Source organism: Myotis nattereri (assembly GCF_964212035.1).
Source record: "Myotis nattereri genome assembly, chromosome: 18".
Taxonomy (NCBI): Eukaryota; Metazoa; Chordata; class Mammalia; order Chiroptera; family Vespertilionidae; genus Myotis; species Myotis nattereri.
Genome location: NC_138093.1, coordinates 16128837 through 16146835, shown reverse-complemented (window position 1 = coordinate 16146835; position 17999 = coordinate 16128837). Strand labels below are relative to the sequence as shown.

Below are 17999 nucleotides of genomic sequence, written 5' to 3'. Positions count from 1 at the left end.
AGGGGCCCCATTTTTCTGTTTTCCGCTTCAGATACCGGTGATCTGCTTAGAACCCGCTGAGCACTGATGAAGCTCTGTCAGGCTGTGTTTGCTAGAACCCACCTTCTCCTGCCTTAGGAAAAGCAACACCAGACTCTTCTCCAGCATTCTAGATCAGCTCTGCTTCCCATGAGCCCCAAAACTCACCCAGAGCAGTTCATGGGAGGGCAGTTTGCTCCAGCTAAATGGCTTGGTAGAAAGACGTCCCCACACCTGGTCTTGTTTGATACTCAGGTAAAACTTATGGGGATGGGTGTTAACCCCCTTTACCAACAGGTAAACTGAGGATCACCTACAGAAGTTATGTGACTTTCCCCAGGTCAGTGGTCAGCAAACTCATTAGCCAACAGAGCCAAATATCAACAGTACGACGGCTGAAATTTCTTTTGAGGGCCAAATTTTTTAAACTTAAACTATATAGGTAGGTACATTGTTATTAACTTAATTAGGGTACTCCTAAGGCTTAGGAAGAGCCACACTCAAGGGGCCGACCACGGTCCTAGGTCATTCAACTAGAAAGTTCAAAGGTCAGACCCAATGCTCTCTGTGTGAGACACAGTGCCAAATGTCTCCCCTCCGCATCAGAGGGAGTGGCCAGGAGAGACATTCACCTCCTTATGCCCCCCCACCTCTCCAGGGGACCTCCCTAAGGACTCCAGGGACCCCAAGTATTCTGCATCTCTCTCCCCATAGGGAGGAAGTGAAAGAAGAGGGGGAGACCCCAGTCAGCTCTCCTGGACACTATTTTTGGGGAGCCCCCAGCCCAAACCAAACGGCAGGATTTGTGAGGTAACGTGAGGAAGGAGAAGCCTCAGCCTCCCGTCTACACCAGCCCTCAGTCGCTCCCCGCACTCCACACCCATGGGCCCTCCCAGTCCCTATGCCACATATTGGTAGTGAATTCCAAATCCCAGCCTGCCTGGGGCTGGGAGGGAACGGGCAGGAATGGCCTCCAGGTTTCTGGTTTGCTGTAACTTAGGAGGCCCTCTTCATTGTCTGTGCTCCCTCGACTCTACAGACACCTTGGGAGCTAAGAGAGGCAATAACCTTACGTCCACGTCCATCACCAGACTATGAGCACCCATCACTGGTTGTTGTTGTTTTTAATATGTTTTTATTGATTTCAGAGAGGAAGGGAGATGGAGAGAGAGAAACATCAGTGATGAGAGAGAATCATTGATCAACTGCCTCCTGCACGCCCCACATGGGGATTAAGCCCGCAACCCGGGCATGTGCCCTGACCAAGAATTGAACTATGACCCTCTGGTTCATAGGTCAACGCTCAACCATTGAGCCAAGCCGGCCGGGCTTAATATACTTTCTTTGTTATTGATAGTATTACAGATGAGCACCCATCACTGTTGCTCTCACATCACCCAGCTCCTCCAGGGCTGCGAATGAATGCTGACACAGAGTAGGTGCTGATTAACACGTGTAGACCTAAGTTGGATTTACGTGAGCAGAAATTCCTTCCCTAAGATCCCCCGGTTTCATTATCCCTGACTCTCCTCCTTGGCCCTGCTGCTCCTTTACTCTGCATATCCCAAGTCCTACAGTCTCCCCTACCCAGGAGGAGGACCCCTCCTCCTCAGAGGGCCTTCCCAACTACTCCCACCCTCGGTGAGCTCTCTGCTTCCTGAAGTGCAGAACCATCAGAGGGATGTTTGAAGGACTGAATCAGACAATGTAAGTAAAGTTGTCAGAGCAAGCTTTGGCACATCACAAAGGCTCAATAAATCTGGGCTGGTTGCGATCAAGGGAAGAGCCGCTGCTTCTTTCTGCTTCCTCTTCTCGGCCAGGCCTGTAGGCCACCAGGGGGCGTCCTCTGCCCAAAAGTCCCTGACACTTAGGCCAGGACGTGGCGCCCTTCCCCGAGACTGGGGGGGAGGCCTCGGACTAAGCGGGGTGGGTACGTGAACCTCGGGTCTTGTGAAAGAGCAGGAGGAAGCATGGAGGTGAGTAATGGGGAAAGTACCCTTGCATCTGACCTTTCCATTCTCGGATGGACACAGAGGCGATCGGGTGTGTGTCCATTTCACTCTCCCAATACAACGCATCCGTTCTTTTCCCCAGGCAGTGCCTCTCTTACCTCTCTTTGCAATTCTGCCTTCTTCTAGTATTTTGGGGTGGGGTGGGGTGTGGCATTTGCAATTACCAAAAAAAAAAAAAGTAAAAAAGCAAAAAAACAACCATGGGCTTTCCATCATTGCTCCCATTTTATGGACGAAGAAACGGAGTCTTAGAGGAGCTCAGGAAGTGACACCTTTCTCGGGTGTGCTGAGTAACTGAGGCTGGAATCCTCTTGGGCCCCGAATGCCCTGGCACCCCCTGGACGGCTAGTTCTGTGCATAATCGACTTTCATCAGGGTTATGACCCTTCCCCTCTGCCTCCTCCCTCAGAAAGCCACACCCTGGGATCAGATTCTCCAGGCATGGCTTTTCCTTAAAAAAAAAAGTTCCACTTTGCATCTGGCACACCAGGCCGCAGGGACAGACAGGGGATGCCGCGGCTCCTCCCAGCTGAAGGGGTTAAGGCCCAGGCCCCGCCCCGCCCCCGCCCCGGCCGGACCGGCGGGAGTATGAATAGCCTCGCTCCCACTCCCGACTCCCCGTCGCTCCAGCCGCTCCTCGCCCCGTCCTGTCATTGTCCCCGTCGGCCTCCTTTTCCCTTTCATCCTAAAAGCTGTGCGAGCCGCTGGCTTCTCCCGGTGCCCAGCGCCTCTCCCTCTTTGGCGGGTCAGACGTGCAGGATGGAGGGCTGCCTGGGGGTGGAATCTTTTCAGATGTGGGAGCTCAACCGTCGCCTGGAGGCCTACCTGGCCCGGGTCAAGGCGCTGGAGGAACAGTATGAGCTGCTGAGCGCGGAGCTCGTCGGTCTCCGGGCACAGTCCGGGGACGCTTCCTGGCGGGCCCGCGCCGCCGACGAGCTGGCCGCCCTGCGGGCCCTCGTGGACCAGCGCTGGCGGGAGAAGCACGCGGCCGAGGTGGCGCGCGACAGCCTGGAGGAGGAGGCGGGGAGCGTGGCGGGCCGGTGCCGGCAGCAGCGGCTGGCCCGCGAGCGCGCGGCGGAGGAGGTGGCCCGCAGCCGGCGCGCGGTGGAGGCGGAGAAGTGCGCCCAGGCCTGGCTGAGCCGCCGGGCGGCCGAGCTGGAGCGCGAGCTGGAGGCCCTGCGCGCGGCGCACGAGGAGGAGCGCGCGGGCCTGACGGCGCCGGCCGCTGGGCCCCCGTGCCGCCCCGGTCCCCCCCGCGCGCCCCCGGCGCCCGGCCCCGAAGTGGAGGAGCTCGCGCGCCTGCTGGGCGAGGCGTGGCGCGGGGCCGTGCGCGGCTACCAGGAGCGCGTGGAGCGCATGGAGACGGCGCTGGGCGAGGCCCGCCAGAGGCTGGGTCATGCGGTGCAGGGCGCCCGCCAGGGGCACCTGGAGCTGCAGCAGCTGCAGGCCGAGCGCGGCGGCCTCCAAGAGCGCAGGGCAGCCCTGGAGCAGAGGTTGGAGGGCCGCTGGCAGGAGCAGCTGAGGGCCACGGAGAAGTTCCAGGTGAGGAGGTGGGGGACCTGGGGCGAAACAAGGCTCCGAAAAGTCCCTACGGGGCTCCGAGACCTTCTGGGGAAGGGAGTGGGAAGTGGGGGTGGGAGGGGGGTGGCTGCCCGTTCAGGGACCACTTCTTAGAAAACTCATAGCTGGTGCCAGAGGCCCTAGACGTTCACAGCTCCCTCTAGAATAGGCTGGAAATGGTTGGGGTCGGAGCCTCTCAAATCAGACCGCCTGGAAGGGCAGACAGGCCCAAGACGGGTGTAAGCACCTTCCCACTCAGATGGCCTCTGGGCCCCTCCCTAGACTCCGCTGTCACTGGCAAGATGCCCAGGACTTTCCTTCTCAGTGCTGCCGAACCTCATGGTCCTGCTACTCAGAATCTTCAAAGTTCCTAACCACCCTCGTCCCCCTGACAGGTGGGGGTGAGGGGCCCTGCATGAGGGACCAACTGCCCTTGTCCCACGTCATGGCTTCTTAACTCCCTCAGCACATTCCAGAAGCCTGGGACAGCTGCTCCCCCTCACACCGCACAGATGTGACCAGCAACTGAGAAAACAGCTCCCTTCCTGGGCCGACAGAGGTCTCACCATGGCCACCTCCCCAACCCTCCTCTCAGAGGAGACAGATTCCAAACATGTGGGAAGTGGAGGGGGTGGGTGTGAGGAGCAAAAGACAGTGATTGGGACTAAGGCAGTTTTGGCTTCCAGTGCTGCGGGCTCCAGGCTTCTTGATTAATCGTTTTTCCTTCTGCTGCTTCTACTCCCCCTGCCCTCTCCTCTGCTCTGTAACCATCTCCTCCCCTCCCTCATGTCCCCCTTCCTGTGGCAGTTGAATTCTGAGCAGCATGTGCAATCATTTAGTCAGCATCCTCAGAGAAGGAGCCCCATGGGAGGAGAGAGAGAGAGAGAGAGAGAGAGAGAGAGAGAGAGAGAGAGAGAGAGAACACGCCCGAGAGGGGCCCTTGTGCTCCTCTTGGGGTCTCCAGAGGGGTTCTCTGGGCAGGGAGTGGGGTAGGGAGGCAGGAATCTGCTCAACAGAGAAGTCAGGAGCAGAAGGTGCTGTTGCAGCAGCCAGGGGGATGCAGGTTCATCAGCAGGCAGGACCCCACCCTTTACTGACTGCCTCTGGCTTGCTCTGCAGCTGGCCATGGAGGCCCTGGAGCAGGAGAAAAAGGACCTACAGAGTCAGATTGCCCAGGTCCTGGAAGGTCGGCAGCAGCTGGCACGCCTCAAGATGTCCCTCAGCCTGGAGGTTGCCACATACAGGTACAGGTTGACCCCGACCCACCCAGATGAGGCAGAAGGGCCTCAGCTGAAGGGGTCCAGAGCCACCAGGTTCTGTGACTCTAGGCCAGGGATGGCGAACCTGTGCCATGCGTGTCAGAGGTGACATGAGAACTCATTTTTTTGGTTGATTTTTCTTTGTTAAGTGGCATGTAAATATATAAAATAAATATAAAAAATATAAGCCTTTGTTTTACTATGGTTGCAAATATCAAAAAATTTCTATATGTGACACGGCACCAGAGTTAAGTTAGGGTTTTTCAAAATGCTGACACGCCGAGCTCAAAAGGTTCGCCATCACTGGTCTAGGCTGATCCCTTTCACACCAGTATATTTCCCACCTGAGCCCACTTAATCCCCGATGGGTTCAGGACCAGAGAAGTATCCTGTGCCCAAGAAATCCCCCAAGGAGAGGTGATATTGCTGAATAGGAGAGAGGGCTGGCCACCTGTGGGGCATCTGCATCCGGACTCTTACCCCAGGGGGCTGAAAAGCCCTGTCTGAGTGTGTATTCTCACACAAGGAGGTAAGTTCCTTGGGCAACCTCAGAAAGGAGGAACTGCAGGTGTGGGTAGGTGGCACTGGTTTGCACTGGCGAGTCTCCTTGTCTGGGAGATGGAAGATGGGCTGGGTGACCTCCAAGACCCCTTCCATCCTGAATGTCATGGGCCTGACTACTCTCAAATCCTAGTCCCTTGGTCCTACCCAGCCCTTCTGCTAGCCACATTTCCTGGCCCAGGAAAGGCTGAGACTGAGGAGGTGCTGCTGCTCTGGCTGCGTGGCCTTGGGTAAACTCACAGCCTCTTCCGGGAAACTGACCTGGTTGGCTGAGGGTTCAGTGACAGAGCCTGAGGAAGGGGCTTTGCTACCATGAAGGGCTTCGTATACCAAGCCCACTGTGAGGGCTGGGGTTAGACAAGCTATGAAGACAGTGCCCCCAGAGTCCACAGACAAACAAAGGCAGGGGTTCTAGGACAGGCTCTGGAGGGGAGGGGAAGCAGGGCCCAGAAAGGAAGCAGGGCTCAGTGAGGAGCCAGGGATGAGGAAGGGAGCCGTGGAGTGAGCTCAGAGGGCAGGATGCTGCCTGGGGAAGGATGGAGGTGAGACTGCAGACAATACTAACCAGCCTCAGAGATCATGAGGAAGAGCTGAGAGTTGATGTTCAGCATAACCTGTTGAATTGATTGTTTCCCCCTCCCCCTATGGGTCTCTCCTCCCCAGTCCCCATGGGGTATTGAGGCAAACGCATGAACACAAAGACCTCCGTTGCCCTAAAAGGCTTGGGACCCAGAGCACTTAGAGATCCCAAGATGAGGGCCTTAACCCCAATCAAATCACTGAGGGAAAGGGTCTGGGGAAGGCTTAACCTCTGGGTTTTTGAGACCTGAAAAGGATTTAGATGAATTCTTTTATTTCTTTCTGTGACTAGCTCCTGGGGCCCTGGGGGAGGAGGAGGGAGCCTATCCCATGGGAACAGCCTGAGAATTCCCACTTCCCCTGGGAAGCCCCTCCTTAGACCCTCCAGATGGTGGTGTGGACAATGGCATCAATTAGCATGAGAATGGGCACCACACACAGAGGATGAGGTCATTAGCCTGGGGTGGGGAGGGGGAGCCTAGTCTAAGCTATATGTGGGAGTGTGTACATTGTGTCTGCTGTGTGGGAATCTGCTTGTGTGTCTGTGAGCTCATCTGTGTGTCCCAAATATGTGTGTGATGCTCTGTGAACAAGTGGGTGATATCTGGATATGTGATTTCATGTACACAGCCAAGTATATCCCCACCTGTGGCTTTCCTGTGATAGTGGTAAAAATGAAAAGGAAGCCTGCAGTATTAGGGTTTTGGTTTTTATTTTCATGTTTTTTTCTGGCTGGTGTGCCTACGGGCCTGTGGACAGAGGGATGACCCAGTTTTCCCTCCCTCATTCCCCAGGACCCTCCTAGAAGCTGAGAACTCCCGACTGCAGATACCTGGCGGTGTGTCCAAGGCTTCCTTCAGCTTCCAGGGTAAGAGTTGGGGCCAAGTTCCCCCTCCTCAAAACTCTGCCCTTTTTTGCTTTTCATATCCCAGAGCAATTCCTTTCTTGAGAGGCACCAATCTAAGTCTTGACTCCTTGGCTCCCAACAACCCATACAGTAGGAGGCAAGGAGAGGGCCCATGGGCACTCTTGCCAGAAATGGTAACTGCTCTGTGGCCCCATCCCCCTGCCAGTACATACTGACACCGTTTCTTTTCCTCCATCTTTCCAGACCCCAAGCTGGAACTTCATTTTCCTGGTACTCCAGAGGGCCAGCGTCTGGGACCTTTGCTCTCTGTCCTCAGCCCTACTCCCCTCTCCTTGCCCTTACCTGATACTCTTCAGACACCTGTTCCAGCCTTTCTGAAGAGCCAGGAATCCCTCCAGGCTCGTACCCCCACCTTGGCCAGCACCCCTATCCCACCCACAGCTCAGGCTCCCTGCCCTGCTACAGATGGAGAGATCAGAGCCCAGGATGCCCCTCTCTCTGTGCTCCAGCCAGAGGTTGGGCAGCAACAGTTTCCACAGGCCATGGGGGCTGAAGCCAATGTAGCCATCCCTGCCAGCATCCTGCCAGGACCAGAGGAGCCTGGGGGCAAGCAGCTAAAGGCCAGTCCAGGCCAGTCCCCTGAGGATCATGCCTCCTTGGCCCCACCCCTCAGCCCTGACCACCCCAGTTTAGAGGCCAAAGATGGAGAACCCAGTGAGACTAGAGTGTCCAGCAGGTTTCAGAAGGATGGTGAAGGGGAACTGTGGGAACTGGCAGAGAAGGAAATAGCCATAGGGGTCAAAGTGGTAAGCAGCCTGCAGCAGCAAACACAGCAAGAAGAGGGGGATCTGGACAGGAAGGAAATCCAGGACTCCCAGGGTCCTTTGGAAAAGGAAACTCTGAAGTCTCTGGAAGAGGAGGGTCAAGAGCCACTGATGTTTCTGGAAAAACAGAGTCCAGAGACACTGAGACCTCTAGGGAAGGAGAATCAAGAGCTGTTGAAGTCTTTAGAGGAAAAGGACATGGAGGTAGCGAGGACTCCAGAAAAAGAGACGCTAGAACTACTTAAGCCTATAGAAAAAGAGGACCCGCAGACATTGCAATCTCTAGAAAAAGGGAACCAAGAACTAATGAGATCTCTTGAAGATGATCTAGAGACATTTTTATATCCAGGGAAGGAAAATCAAGAATTAGTGAAGTCTCTAGAAGGGGAGAACTTTGAGTCCTTGAGAGCTCTAGAAAAACAGAATCAAGAACCACCAAGGTCTGCAGAAGAAGAGGACCAGAAAACACTGAGAACTCTAGACAAAGAAAATCCGGAGTCTCTGAGTTTTCTAGAAGAAAATCAAGAGCCCTTGAGATCTCTAGAAAAAGAGAACCAGGAACCACCGAGGTCTCTAGAAGAAGAGGACCAAGAGACAACGAGACCTCTAGGAAAAGAGACTCAACAGCCACTGGAGTCTCTAGGAGAAGAAGACCAAATGACATTGAGGCCTCTGGAAAAGGTGAAACCAGAGCCACTGAAATCTCTTGGAAAAGACCAGGGGATATTTAGACCTTTTGAAGAAGAGAATCAAGAGTTATTAAGGTCCCTAAAAGAAGAGAGTATAGAGGCAGTAAGATGTTCAGAAACAGAGACTCTAAAACCGCTAAAGTCTGCAGGAGAAGATCTGGAAATATTAAAGTCTACAGAAATTCAAGGGCCATTGTGGTCTCTGGAAGAAATGAATCAGGAGACAATGAAACCTCTAGAAAAGGAAATTCAAGAATCGCTAGGGTCTGTGGAAGAGAACCAAGCGTCATTGAAGTCCCTAGAAAAGGAGAATCAAGAATCATTGAGCTCTCTGGAAGAATGGAACCTAGAAAATTTGAGATCCCTGGAAGAGGTAGACAAGGAAAGTCAAGAGTATCTGGAAGAGGAAGAGAACTTGGAGAAGGGAGAGAATCCAGCGTCACTGAGGTCTCTGGAAGAGGAGGGGCAGGAGCTGCTGCTGTCTGCAAATCAGCAGAGGTGGGGAGATGTGGTGGGGGGGGGCCAGGAACTGGACCAGGAAACGCCCTCTGGGAGGGCTGGCGTGGACGATGAGGATGAGGCAGAGCTGGACCCGAGGGAATGTGATGGCTTCTCTGGGAAGGAGGGATCTGCAGAGGAGGGAGAAGTGCAGTTGACTGCCATAGGAGGAGCCTGGAGCACAGGTGAGGGGCACCCAGGGAGCCCTGAGCCCAAAGAGCAGAGGGCTCCCGCTGAGGGTGCCAGTGGGGAGGGAGTTGCTGAGGGCCTTCAGAAACCTGAAGAGCCAGAGAACGTGGAAGCCCGAAGCCTCCATGCTCCCTGGGGAATGTCAGAGGTGATAGAGCCAGTGTTGGAAAATGAGGATAAGGCCCCAGGGGGTGGCCGAGCTTCCCCAGAGGTCACCTTGGGGTTGGAGGCAGCCGTGGGTGAGTCTGCTGCAGGAGCTGAGCAGGGACTGGAGCAGAAGATGGTAGGGTTGGAGGACCCAGGCCACCTGGCCAGAGAGGAGGTGATAGAGCCGCTCCTGGGGGAAGAAAGTTTGGAGGCAAAGAGTGTGCAGGACTTGGAAGGGCCTGAAAAGGACCTAGAGGAGGCAGCTGCTCTGGAGCCAGAGCTTTCCATACTGCCCAGGAAGAGCAGAGACACTCTGGAGTCTCCTGGGGCTGGGGAGGAGTTGGAGCCTGAGGTCCCCTCGGGAGAAGACGAGGTGCTCCCTGCTGAGACCTTGTGCCATGATGCAAGTGATACCCCTCAACCCAGGCTCCTGGGGTCAGAGGAAGCTGAGGAGGATGCAGAACCAGGGCTAGGGTCCTCCAGCCCCAGGCATACTGAGCCCTTGTCGCTCAACCCAATCCCTGAAGCTGCCCCTGGGCCCCAGCCCCTAGCAGAGGGGAACCAGGAGGCTAGCTGGGGGCTGGAGGGCAGGGCTGAGGCCCTGGAAAAGGTGGAGGGTGAGAAGGAGGAGTTGGGTCCTGGGGGACTCCCCGAGGGCCTCCAAGATGAGGAGGAAGAGAGCAGAGATGAGAGCGAGGCTGATGAGCTGGGGGAGACCCTTCCTGACTCCACGCCCCTGGCCCTGTATCTCGGCTCCCCTGCCTCTTCTGAGTGGGACGTAGCTGCAGAGAAGAGGCCCTCCCCTCAAGGGGAGGCCAGAAAGGAGGGATGTGATTTTGCTGTCCTGACCCCTGAGGGCCATGGGGCCCACCAGGAGGAGGAGGAGGAGGAGGAGGAGGAGGAGGAGGAGGAGGAGGAGGAGGAAGGGGAGGAAGAGGAGAAGGAGGAAGGGGGAGAGGAGAGGGAGGAGGGAGGGGGAGATGAGGAATGTGGCCAGGACTCTGACCTGTCAGAGGAATTTGAGGACAATGTGGGAACTGAGGCTTCTGTCCTTCATGGGGACCCCAGGGAGTTGATGGAGCCTCTGGGCCAGGTGTCCCAGGTGCTACTGGAGCCTGCAACCTGGGGTCAGGATGGGGAGTCTGATGGGTTCGCAGATGAGGAAGAGAGTGGGGAGGAGGGAGAGGAGGAGGAAGAAGAGGAGCGGAAGGAGCCAGGGGGTGGGCAGTGGGGGCCGGGGCCCTCTGTTGACAGCCTTCTTCCTGCCATGAGCGGCCCTCAGAGGGGGAACCTCTTAGGGTCTGAGACTGTGGATGTCAGCATCCCCTGGGATGATGGCTTGAGGGGTGCAGCCGCTGATCCGCCTATGACTGCCCAGGAGACCGAGTCCCAAGACAGCACGGAGCCCTCTGGCTCAGAGGATGAGTCTGACGATGCCCCCTTGGAGAGGGAGGACCACGTTCCAGGCCCTCTGGGCACCCTCGGGACAGAGGATGCCCCTGGTGTCAATGGCCAGGGCCCCAGCTTGAAGGATGAGTTGGAGCATGTGAATGGGGGGTTGGTGAATGGGGTACAGCAGTCTGAAGGAACAGGGCAGGGAAAACTGGGGGCCCTTGAGGGGGACCAAGGGAACCCTTTGGAGGAGGAGGAGGGGAGTGCCCTGAAGACCCCTTGGGCAGGGGCTTCCCTTCATCTGGACCCAGGCCAGTTCCTAACGTTCACTCAGAGGGAAGGAGATGGGGACTCATTGTCTCCTGATGACTCGGGGGAGGATTAGAGACAGTGCTGTTCCTGTGCTGAGGACCTGAGTGTGGACAAGTCCCCAAGCCCCTCCCTGCTCAGGGCCAGCGCCTTAACTTACGATCTCCCGACCTGTGGTTTCTGCCCAAGAGGCCTGGCTGGCCAAGGTGAAATGGGGTGTGGGAAGGGCACCTACCTGTCCCGAAAATGGAGGCTCCAGGAATAAAAACCAGCCCCTCAGACCCTGCAGAGTGGGCATCATGCCTGCACTGTCCCAGGAGGTTTAAGCCAACTGAATCCCTGTAGGACTAGGCCCTTTTCCTTGCACCCCCTTTCCTTCCCATCCTTTTGGCTGGAAAAGGCCTGGGGCCTGGTGGCTCTGCCAAGAAGAGGTGGCTGTGGTGATCTTTGTGTGTGTGGCGGGGGGGTTCACCAGCCCTGTCCCTCCTCACTGTACCCTCATGGGATGTCCGGTCAGTAAGGGGGTGCTCCTATGTCTTGACCCCCCATATTCCTGCCCTGTGTGACCCTCTCTCGCTCCTCCCTGCTTGAATAAAGTAATGCTTCCACCTACCAAGCCTGGACTCTTTCTTCCCCAATTCAGGGAGTCAGGGCCAGCGCAGGAGCTGGGGAGACCAGGATGCATCGAGAGATGCTGGTGTTGGGGTGGGGTTCTTCCTGGGGGCCTCATGGAGCAGCAGTGCAGACAGACAAAGGCTGCAGGCAGCAGTGCTAGGGCCTTGGGGAGGGCTGGGGGTCCCAATCCAGGTGACCTCAGTGCCTGAGCATGCAGGCTGTCATCATCCTGCCACGGGGCTGATTACAGGGAATAGGACTTGTGCCACCCCCGCTCTTGCCTGTCCTCCCCCTCTGGCCCCTCAGTGCCGCCAGCATAATAAGCCCCTTTGCCCCCAAATCCAAACAGCTGTCTGGCCTGTGATGTCTGCATGGACTGGCTGGGTCAGAGAGGGGTGAGGGACGGGGAGGCCTGTTCGGCTTTAGTTGGGCTTTATTGTCTGAATCTCAGACTGAGCCACACAAGAGGGGCGTTGGGCTGGGTGACTTGGGGGGACCTCCCAGTACAGGAAAAGCAGGAGAAAGGCTAGGGGAAGCCGGAGGGATGCAGCTTTGACCTTTAGTAGTTCTTTTCTCACATGCTGAAGCAGGAAACAGGCAAGCCCGAAGTGTGGAAGTGAGGAGGGGGAGATACTGAAGTGGCAGGGCTGACACAGAGCTAGGGGCTGTGTTGATGACTGGGGTAGACGAAGGGTGAGGGGCACAGCCATAGCTTCTCTCCACCCCACCCCTTTCCAGGGTCCTTGTGCAGGGCAGGGAGGGACCAGAGGTTCCTGGATGAGGTGGGGCCTGAGGCCTTGAAATCAGGATATGCAAATAGAAGCCCTCCCCAGCCCAGCTCAGTGGGGAAGGAAGATCTGGCGACACCTCTAAATAAATGCACTTGGTGGGGGTGGGATAGGGGCTGCCAAACAAATGCTCCATATTTGGAGACAATCTCAAGTCTGGGAACAGGCCGAGGGCCTGGGAAAGATGACAGGATGAAGGTTCAGCCGATCTGGCCCCCACGCATGTCCTCTGGCCAAGGAGGGGTGGGCAGGAGGCCCCCTGACAGAATCCCACTGTCTGTCTCTCTGCCCATGTTTTCTCCTTCTCCATCTGGGAGTCTCTGTCTTGGGCACTGACGCCCCCATTTCACTGTCCACCCTGCCCTTGGGGTCCAAGAGTCTGTCTCCCCTTCTGGCAGCCCAAGCCTACACTCCCCTTCCTGTACTCACCACTAACAAGGCTTGTGTGACCCTGCCAGGCGGCCAGGCCGGAGGTCAGCACATGGGCATCCAGGCGAGTAAGACCCACTCCCTGACCCTCTGATGTGACACAGGAGCCCTGTTCGTGGTCTCCCCGGGCCCTGGGGCACCCCCGCCTGGGCAAGGGACCAAGGACAGAGGCCAAGCCAAGAGCAGTCCTTCCCTGTGCCTGGGTGAACATCCTGTCCCACACACCAGGGTCCCTGGTCCCCCACAGAGTTACCCAAACCGGCTGATTCTTCTTTTGTTTTGTTTTTTAATGTATTTTATTGATTTTTTACAGAGAGGAAGGGAGAGGGATAGAGAGTTAGAAACATCAATGAGAGAGAAACATCGATCAGCTGCCTCCTGCACACCCCCTATTGGGGATCGAGCCCGCAACCAAGGTACATGCCCTTGACCAGAATCGAACCTGGGACCCTTCAGTCCGCAGGCCGATGCTCTATCCACTGAGCCAAACCGGTTAGGGCTTTTTTTTTTTTTTTTTTAAATATATTTTTATTGATTTCAGAGAGGAAGGGAGAGGGAGAGAGAGAAAGAACATAGACGTGAAAGTGAAACATTGATCCCCCTACCGGGGATCGAGCCCGCAACCTGGGCATGTGCAACTGGACGATGCCCAACTAATTGAACCACACTGGCCAGAGCCAGGTTTGCATTTTAAATAAGACCTTCTGACGACTGTGAGCATGGCCTGGAATGGGCAGGCGTGCTTCGGGGAGGCTCCTGCAATAGTCCGGGAAGGGGAGATGGTGGCAGGGGGATGGAAAGGAGGCACAGAAGGGCAGCAGTTTCTGGACTTGTGACCCGCTGTGGGAGGTATGGGGACATGGCAGTGGAGGCTCCCAGGGTGTTAGCCTGGGCGGCTGGGAGACAGTGGTCCCATCTCTGAGCTGAAGAACCCAGCAGGAAATTGTGAGCGCCAAGAGAGGCTGCTCTGGGGGAGGGTGGCATGTGAGGCTCAGGAGAGAGGACCCAGCTGGAGACAAGCATGGGAGGGTTGTTGGCTTCAGATCATCCAGACAGAGCCCCCAGGGAACTCCCGGCTGTCTGAGAGGAGACCCTTGGGCAGGGGCAGGAGGAGAGACCAGAGAATAGGAGGACCAGGGGACTATGGCACCTGGGGAGACCCTGTCTTTGTAGAAAGCGAGGCCTTTGTCCAGCCCAGTGCCTGGGGGCCCGGGGGTGCTCAGTGACTTTGGGTTGCATAAATGAACTGATGAAAGAATGAGTGGCTGATGAACTCTGACAACAGGAAGCCCGTTGGAGGGTGGGGTCCCCTCCAAGGAGGGAATGAAGAGGCTGCACCCTCCGGCCACCAGCAGGACAAGTGGGAGGTTATTCTGGGCCTCCTCTGGGTAAACATAGCCTCTGAGTGGGGTGGGGGCGGGGTGGGGGCAGGGTGGGCCCCCCCCCCAGGTGGCTTCCTCATTTGTTTGGGGCACTTCCTTATAAGGCTGTGCAGGCTGAGGGCCATGGAGGGTGAGGTCAGGGCTGAGCTCTCCATTCAGCCCAGCCCGATGCTGTCCCTGTTGTCCCTGTGGCTGCCAGAGTCTCAGAGGAAATCAAAGGCTGAGACTTTGGGCTCCAGCCAAGGAGCTCAGAGTGGGGCCTCTTAAAGGGCCCCTGAGCCTTCATGTCTGCTGTGGGAGCCCAGTTCAGGGCTGGGGAGAGGGTGTCCTTCCAGGGTCCTCTGGGAAGGTAGTGCTGGGGACCCTGGTTTTCCCATCTGTATGATGGGCTCACCCTCTGAAGCTCCGGGCAGCTCTGACACCCTGTGGTCCCACCTTTGTCCCTTCTGCTGCAGGGTCTGCCCCTCTTGCTCTGATCTCCTGAGAGCGGACTCATTCATTGCTTCCAACAGCCCTGGTTCCTCCGCTCCCCTCCGCTCCCCCTTCCCAGCCCCTCTCTGGGGAACCAGCTGCTGCCACTTGACCCTGTGGTGTCACAGCTGCTGCCAGCAATGCCATCCTTGCTAGGCAGGGAAGGAGGAATGTGATTTAATTTCAGCTGGAATGTGCCCTCTGAGGCTGCCCAGAGAGAGGGGAGGGGGTGTAGACCAAGCCACCCACGCCCAGGAAACCCACGAGGGCTCTGGGTTGGGGACAGGCTCCTGTGCCCTGTGCCATGGGAGGGGCCCTGCAGCAGGATGGGTCTTGACAGCAGTGGGAAAAGAAAAGGCTTCTGGTGACTGTCCCTGAGTCTGCAGGCCCCTCAGAAAGGCAGGGGGAGAGTCTCCTCACCCCATGGGGAAGGGACGACTGGCTCGGGGCAAAAGAGAGACAGAAGGCCTCCGGTGAGGGCCCACAGGCTGCAGTGGAGAGCAGAGGAGCATTCTGAGATCCCACATGATTTCGTTCAGCCTGGGGGCCCCATTCCCTCTCCCCTCTTTCTTTCTTTTTTTAAAATATTTTTTTATTGATTTCAGAGAGGAAGGGAGAGGGAGAGAGAAACATCAATGATGAGAGAGAATCACTGATTGGCTGCACACCCCACACTGGGGATCAAGCCCGCAACCCGGGCATGTGCCCTGACGGGGAATCGAACTGTGACCTCCTGGTTCATAGGTCGACCCTCAACCACTGAGCCACGCACACTGGCCCCTCTCTCCTCTTTCTAACCCAGCACCCCAACACCAGGTCGAGCTTGCCTCTTTGCCAACATTTCAGGAGCAGTGGACTCTGCCTCCTGCTCCCCACTTCCTCCCCAAGCCCATTATTCCAGGCTCTCCAATGTGGGTGTCTCTCCTATCACCTCACACCTGTTCTGGGTGCTATAGCACCAATCCCTCTTGCCCCAAAAGGGGTGGACCTCAGGCCCCAGAGTCCCAGTCCCAGAGCCCTCTTCCCCTAAGTCTCCTCTCCCAGCTTCAAAGTCCCCTCCCTGCAGCCCCATTCACCCTCCCCACCCCCATGACTCAGCTGTGCCTCCAGAAATAAACGGAGGCAGGAGCCAGGGGGCCACTGTCGAGGAACCACCACGTCCCAGCAGCTGTGGGCTCAGCTGCTGCTAAGCCGGAGCCACAGGGTCCCGGAAGGGTGGCTGGGAGACTTCAGCGGTCGGGCGATGCCCAGCTGGCTTGGCCCTCTCCTGGGACCCCATCCTCCCTGCTAAGGAGAACGCTCCTCCCTGGAAGCCTCACTCTCCTTCCCCATCCCCTCGCCTCTGTCGTCCACCGACTTTCCTCCCTCCTCTCTGGTCTCTCCCAACTCCTGAAGCACTTGGTGTCTCCTGGATCTCTTCCTTCTCTGCTCATCTCATTTGTCAGGAAGTTGTATGTCAGAGCTTCAACACACCTTGATGGGGAAACTGAGGCACCAAGAGACATCCCTTGTCAGTGTTCCTAAGAGTCCCTAGATGCCAGTTGGAGTCCACAGAACATGGGCCAAGTGGCTGTGGGTCGCTGCCCTTAGGTGGTCCGGTCCAAAGTGGTCAGTAGCCTTCCCTCGTTAACGAGCTGCCTAGAGACTAAGGAAGGACCCCCAGGAAGTAAACTCAGGGCCACCGAGCCACCCACCGGCGACGAAGCAGAGTCGAGTCTCTCACAGGGGATTTTCTCAAACCCTCTTCCTTCTCCCCCTTTTTTCCTCTGCTCCTTCCCAAGCCCTTCCTCTTGCTCTGCCCTGAATCTTCTAGTTCTTCCTTCCCAGGAGGGAGGAGGTTGCTGGAGCAGGCAAGGAGGGAGGACCCTTAGATCTCAGGGAGGACCTCCAGTCGGGGGAATAGGAGGGGGATCTGCTGCAGCCCCCATGGAAAACCCTCCCCCTCAGGGGTCTGACGGGGCGAGCATTCTTTGAAGTCTTTGGGAGCTGCTGTGTCACAGCAGGCAGGCAGGACAATGGGGCCCTTTTCCTCCCTGCACAGGGGCAGGCCCACCAACGGCCTCAGGGCTGGGACAAAGGCCCCAGTGAGGTCAGGGCAGTGTGTGGGGTGGGGAGGTGGGAAGGAATAAGGTGAGGGGGTGGGTCAGAGCAGCCTGGGGGGAAGCTGGGGACCTGGCGGTTGAGGACCTTGGCAGGCCCATGTCACCGGGCTCTCGGGCTCCTCTGAAAGGCCCAAGCCCTGACTTCCACCCAGGCTGGACCTGCCCCTCCATTTATTCCAAAACAACCTCTGACCCCGCTCTTGTCCTTCATCCCCAGGGGGCCCTGGGGGGGACCTCACTTTAGACATGTATGAAAGGCTGAGGGGTGAACTGCATATCCAGGGGCTTGCAGGTCTGTGCTGTGTCCTGGAGGCAGAGGCTCCCAAATAGAGGCTGACACTCCATGAGGGGCCAGTTCCTTCTGTCCAGCCCAACAGAGGCCCCTGTCTCATTTTCCCTCCCTGGGCCAGGGCTGGATTCTGTGCAGGGTGTTGAGTCACCCCTAGTCCAGCGCTCCCTTCCCCAGGAAGCCCAACAAAGCCAGAAGGCTTCCGTTTTAGGCAGTCATGCCCAAGCAGCCAGCAAGTGTCCGGAGGGGAGGAGGGTTCTAGTTCCAGCCCCGTGTCAACCCCTGGACCACCCCTCCTCCACAGTGAGAGAAGATGGGGGACCCCTGCCGACCGCGAGTGGGGAGATTCAGTGACTAAGGGGCTGGGACACCAAAGCCCCTTCCAGCTCACCACTAGGGTCTCTCTGGGAAATACCACCTGCTTTCTAAACCCCATCTCTGAGAGGTCACAGTTCTCAGAGAACCCCCCTGAAGGACCCCAGGACAGACACTGTCCCCTCTTCGGCCTTCTCTTCTTGAGGTGCTATGTTCAAAGGCCCACTCTGGTCTCGATCCACTCATGATTCCAGCTAAATTCCATGACATGCCTAAACTGCCCTTGAAGGGTAGTACAGGATAAGGGGGAGGGGCTCCCTACTCTGGTCCCCAAATCATCCTCTTCCCTGTAACTCCTTAAGAAACAGCCTTAGTCCCTAGCTGTGCTTGGCTGGGTTGTGGGGGGGGGGGGGGGGGAAGGGGGGAGGAGGAGGCGGGGGGGGGGGCAGGTGAGCCCTGGGTGAGGAGAGGACTGTGGTATCTCAGAGACCAGCGGGTTTGGGGTTTGTATCCCGGGTGGAGAAGGTCCAGGAGCTGGGCAGGGATGGCCTGGGAGAGCCCGTTTCCCGGTCTTGCCTCGCTGTCTCTGGGCCTTTCCCCATCACTCTCAGCCTCTGTTCCTCTGATTCTGTCTCTGTGTCTTACAGGCTTTAGTAACTTGCACATGTGTGGTTAAATGTGAGGATCTGCAGCAAGAAGATTC

General features: G+C 57.0%; 1 protein-coding gene across 1 annotated transcript; it reads left to right on the top strand.

The window, feature by feature from the left end:
• Positions 1–2616: 2616 nt before the first annotated feature.
• On the top strand, positions 2617–11513 carry NES (nestin). Its single transcript, XM_081113125.1, has 4 exons — positions 2617–3572; positions 4710–4834; positions 6784–6857; positions 7101–11513. Exons 1-4 carry the CDS (start codon positions 2619–2621, stop codon positions 10979–10981), a joined length of 5034 nt encoding a protein of 1677 aa, XP_080969251.1. The 5' UTR covers positions 2617–2618; the 3' UTR covers positions 10982–11513.
• Positions 11514–17999: the final 6486 nt, after the last annotated feature.

Bases quoted from the DNA above. Each gene is read 5' to 3' on its own strand.
- NES (XM_081113125.1), top strand. From the start codon at position 2,619: ATGAATAGCCTCGCTCCCACTCCCGACTCCCCGTCGCTCCAGCCGCTC. The intron at 4,835-6,783 runs GTACAGGTTGAC...CTCATTCCCCAG, and splicing joins CTGGAGGTTGCCACATACAG to GACCCTCCTAGAAGCTGAGA. The intron at 6,858-7,100 runs GTAAGAGTTGGG...CCATCTTTCCAG, and splicing joins GGCTTCCTTCAGCTTCCAGG to ACCCCAAGCTGGAACTTCAT.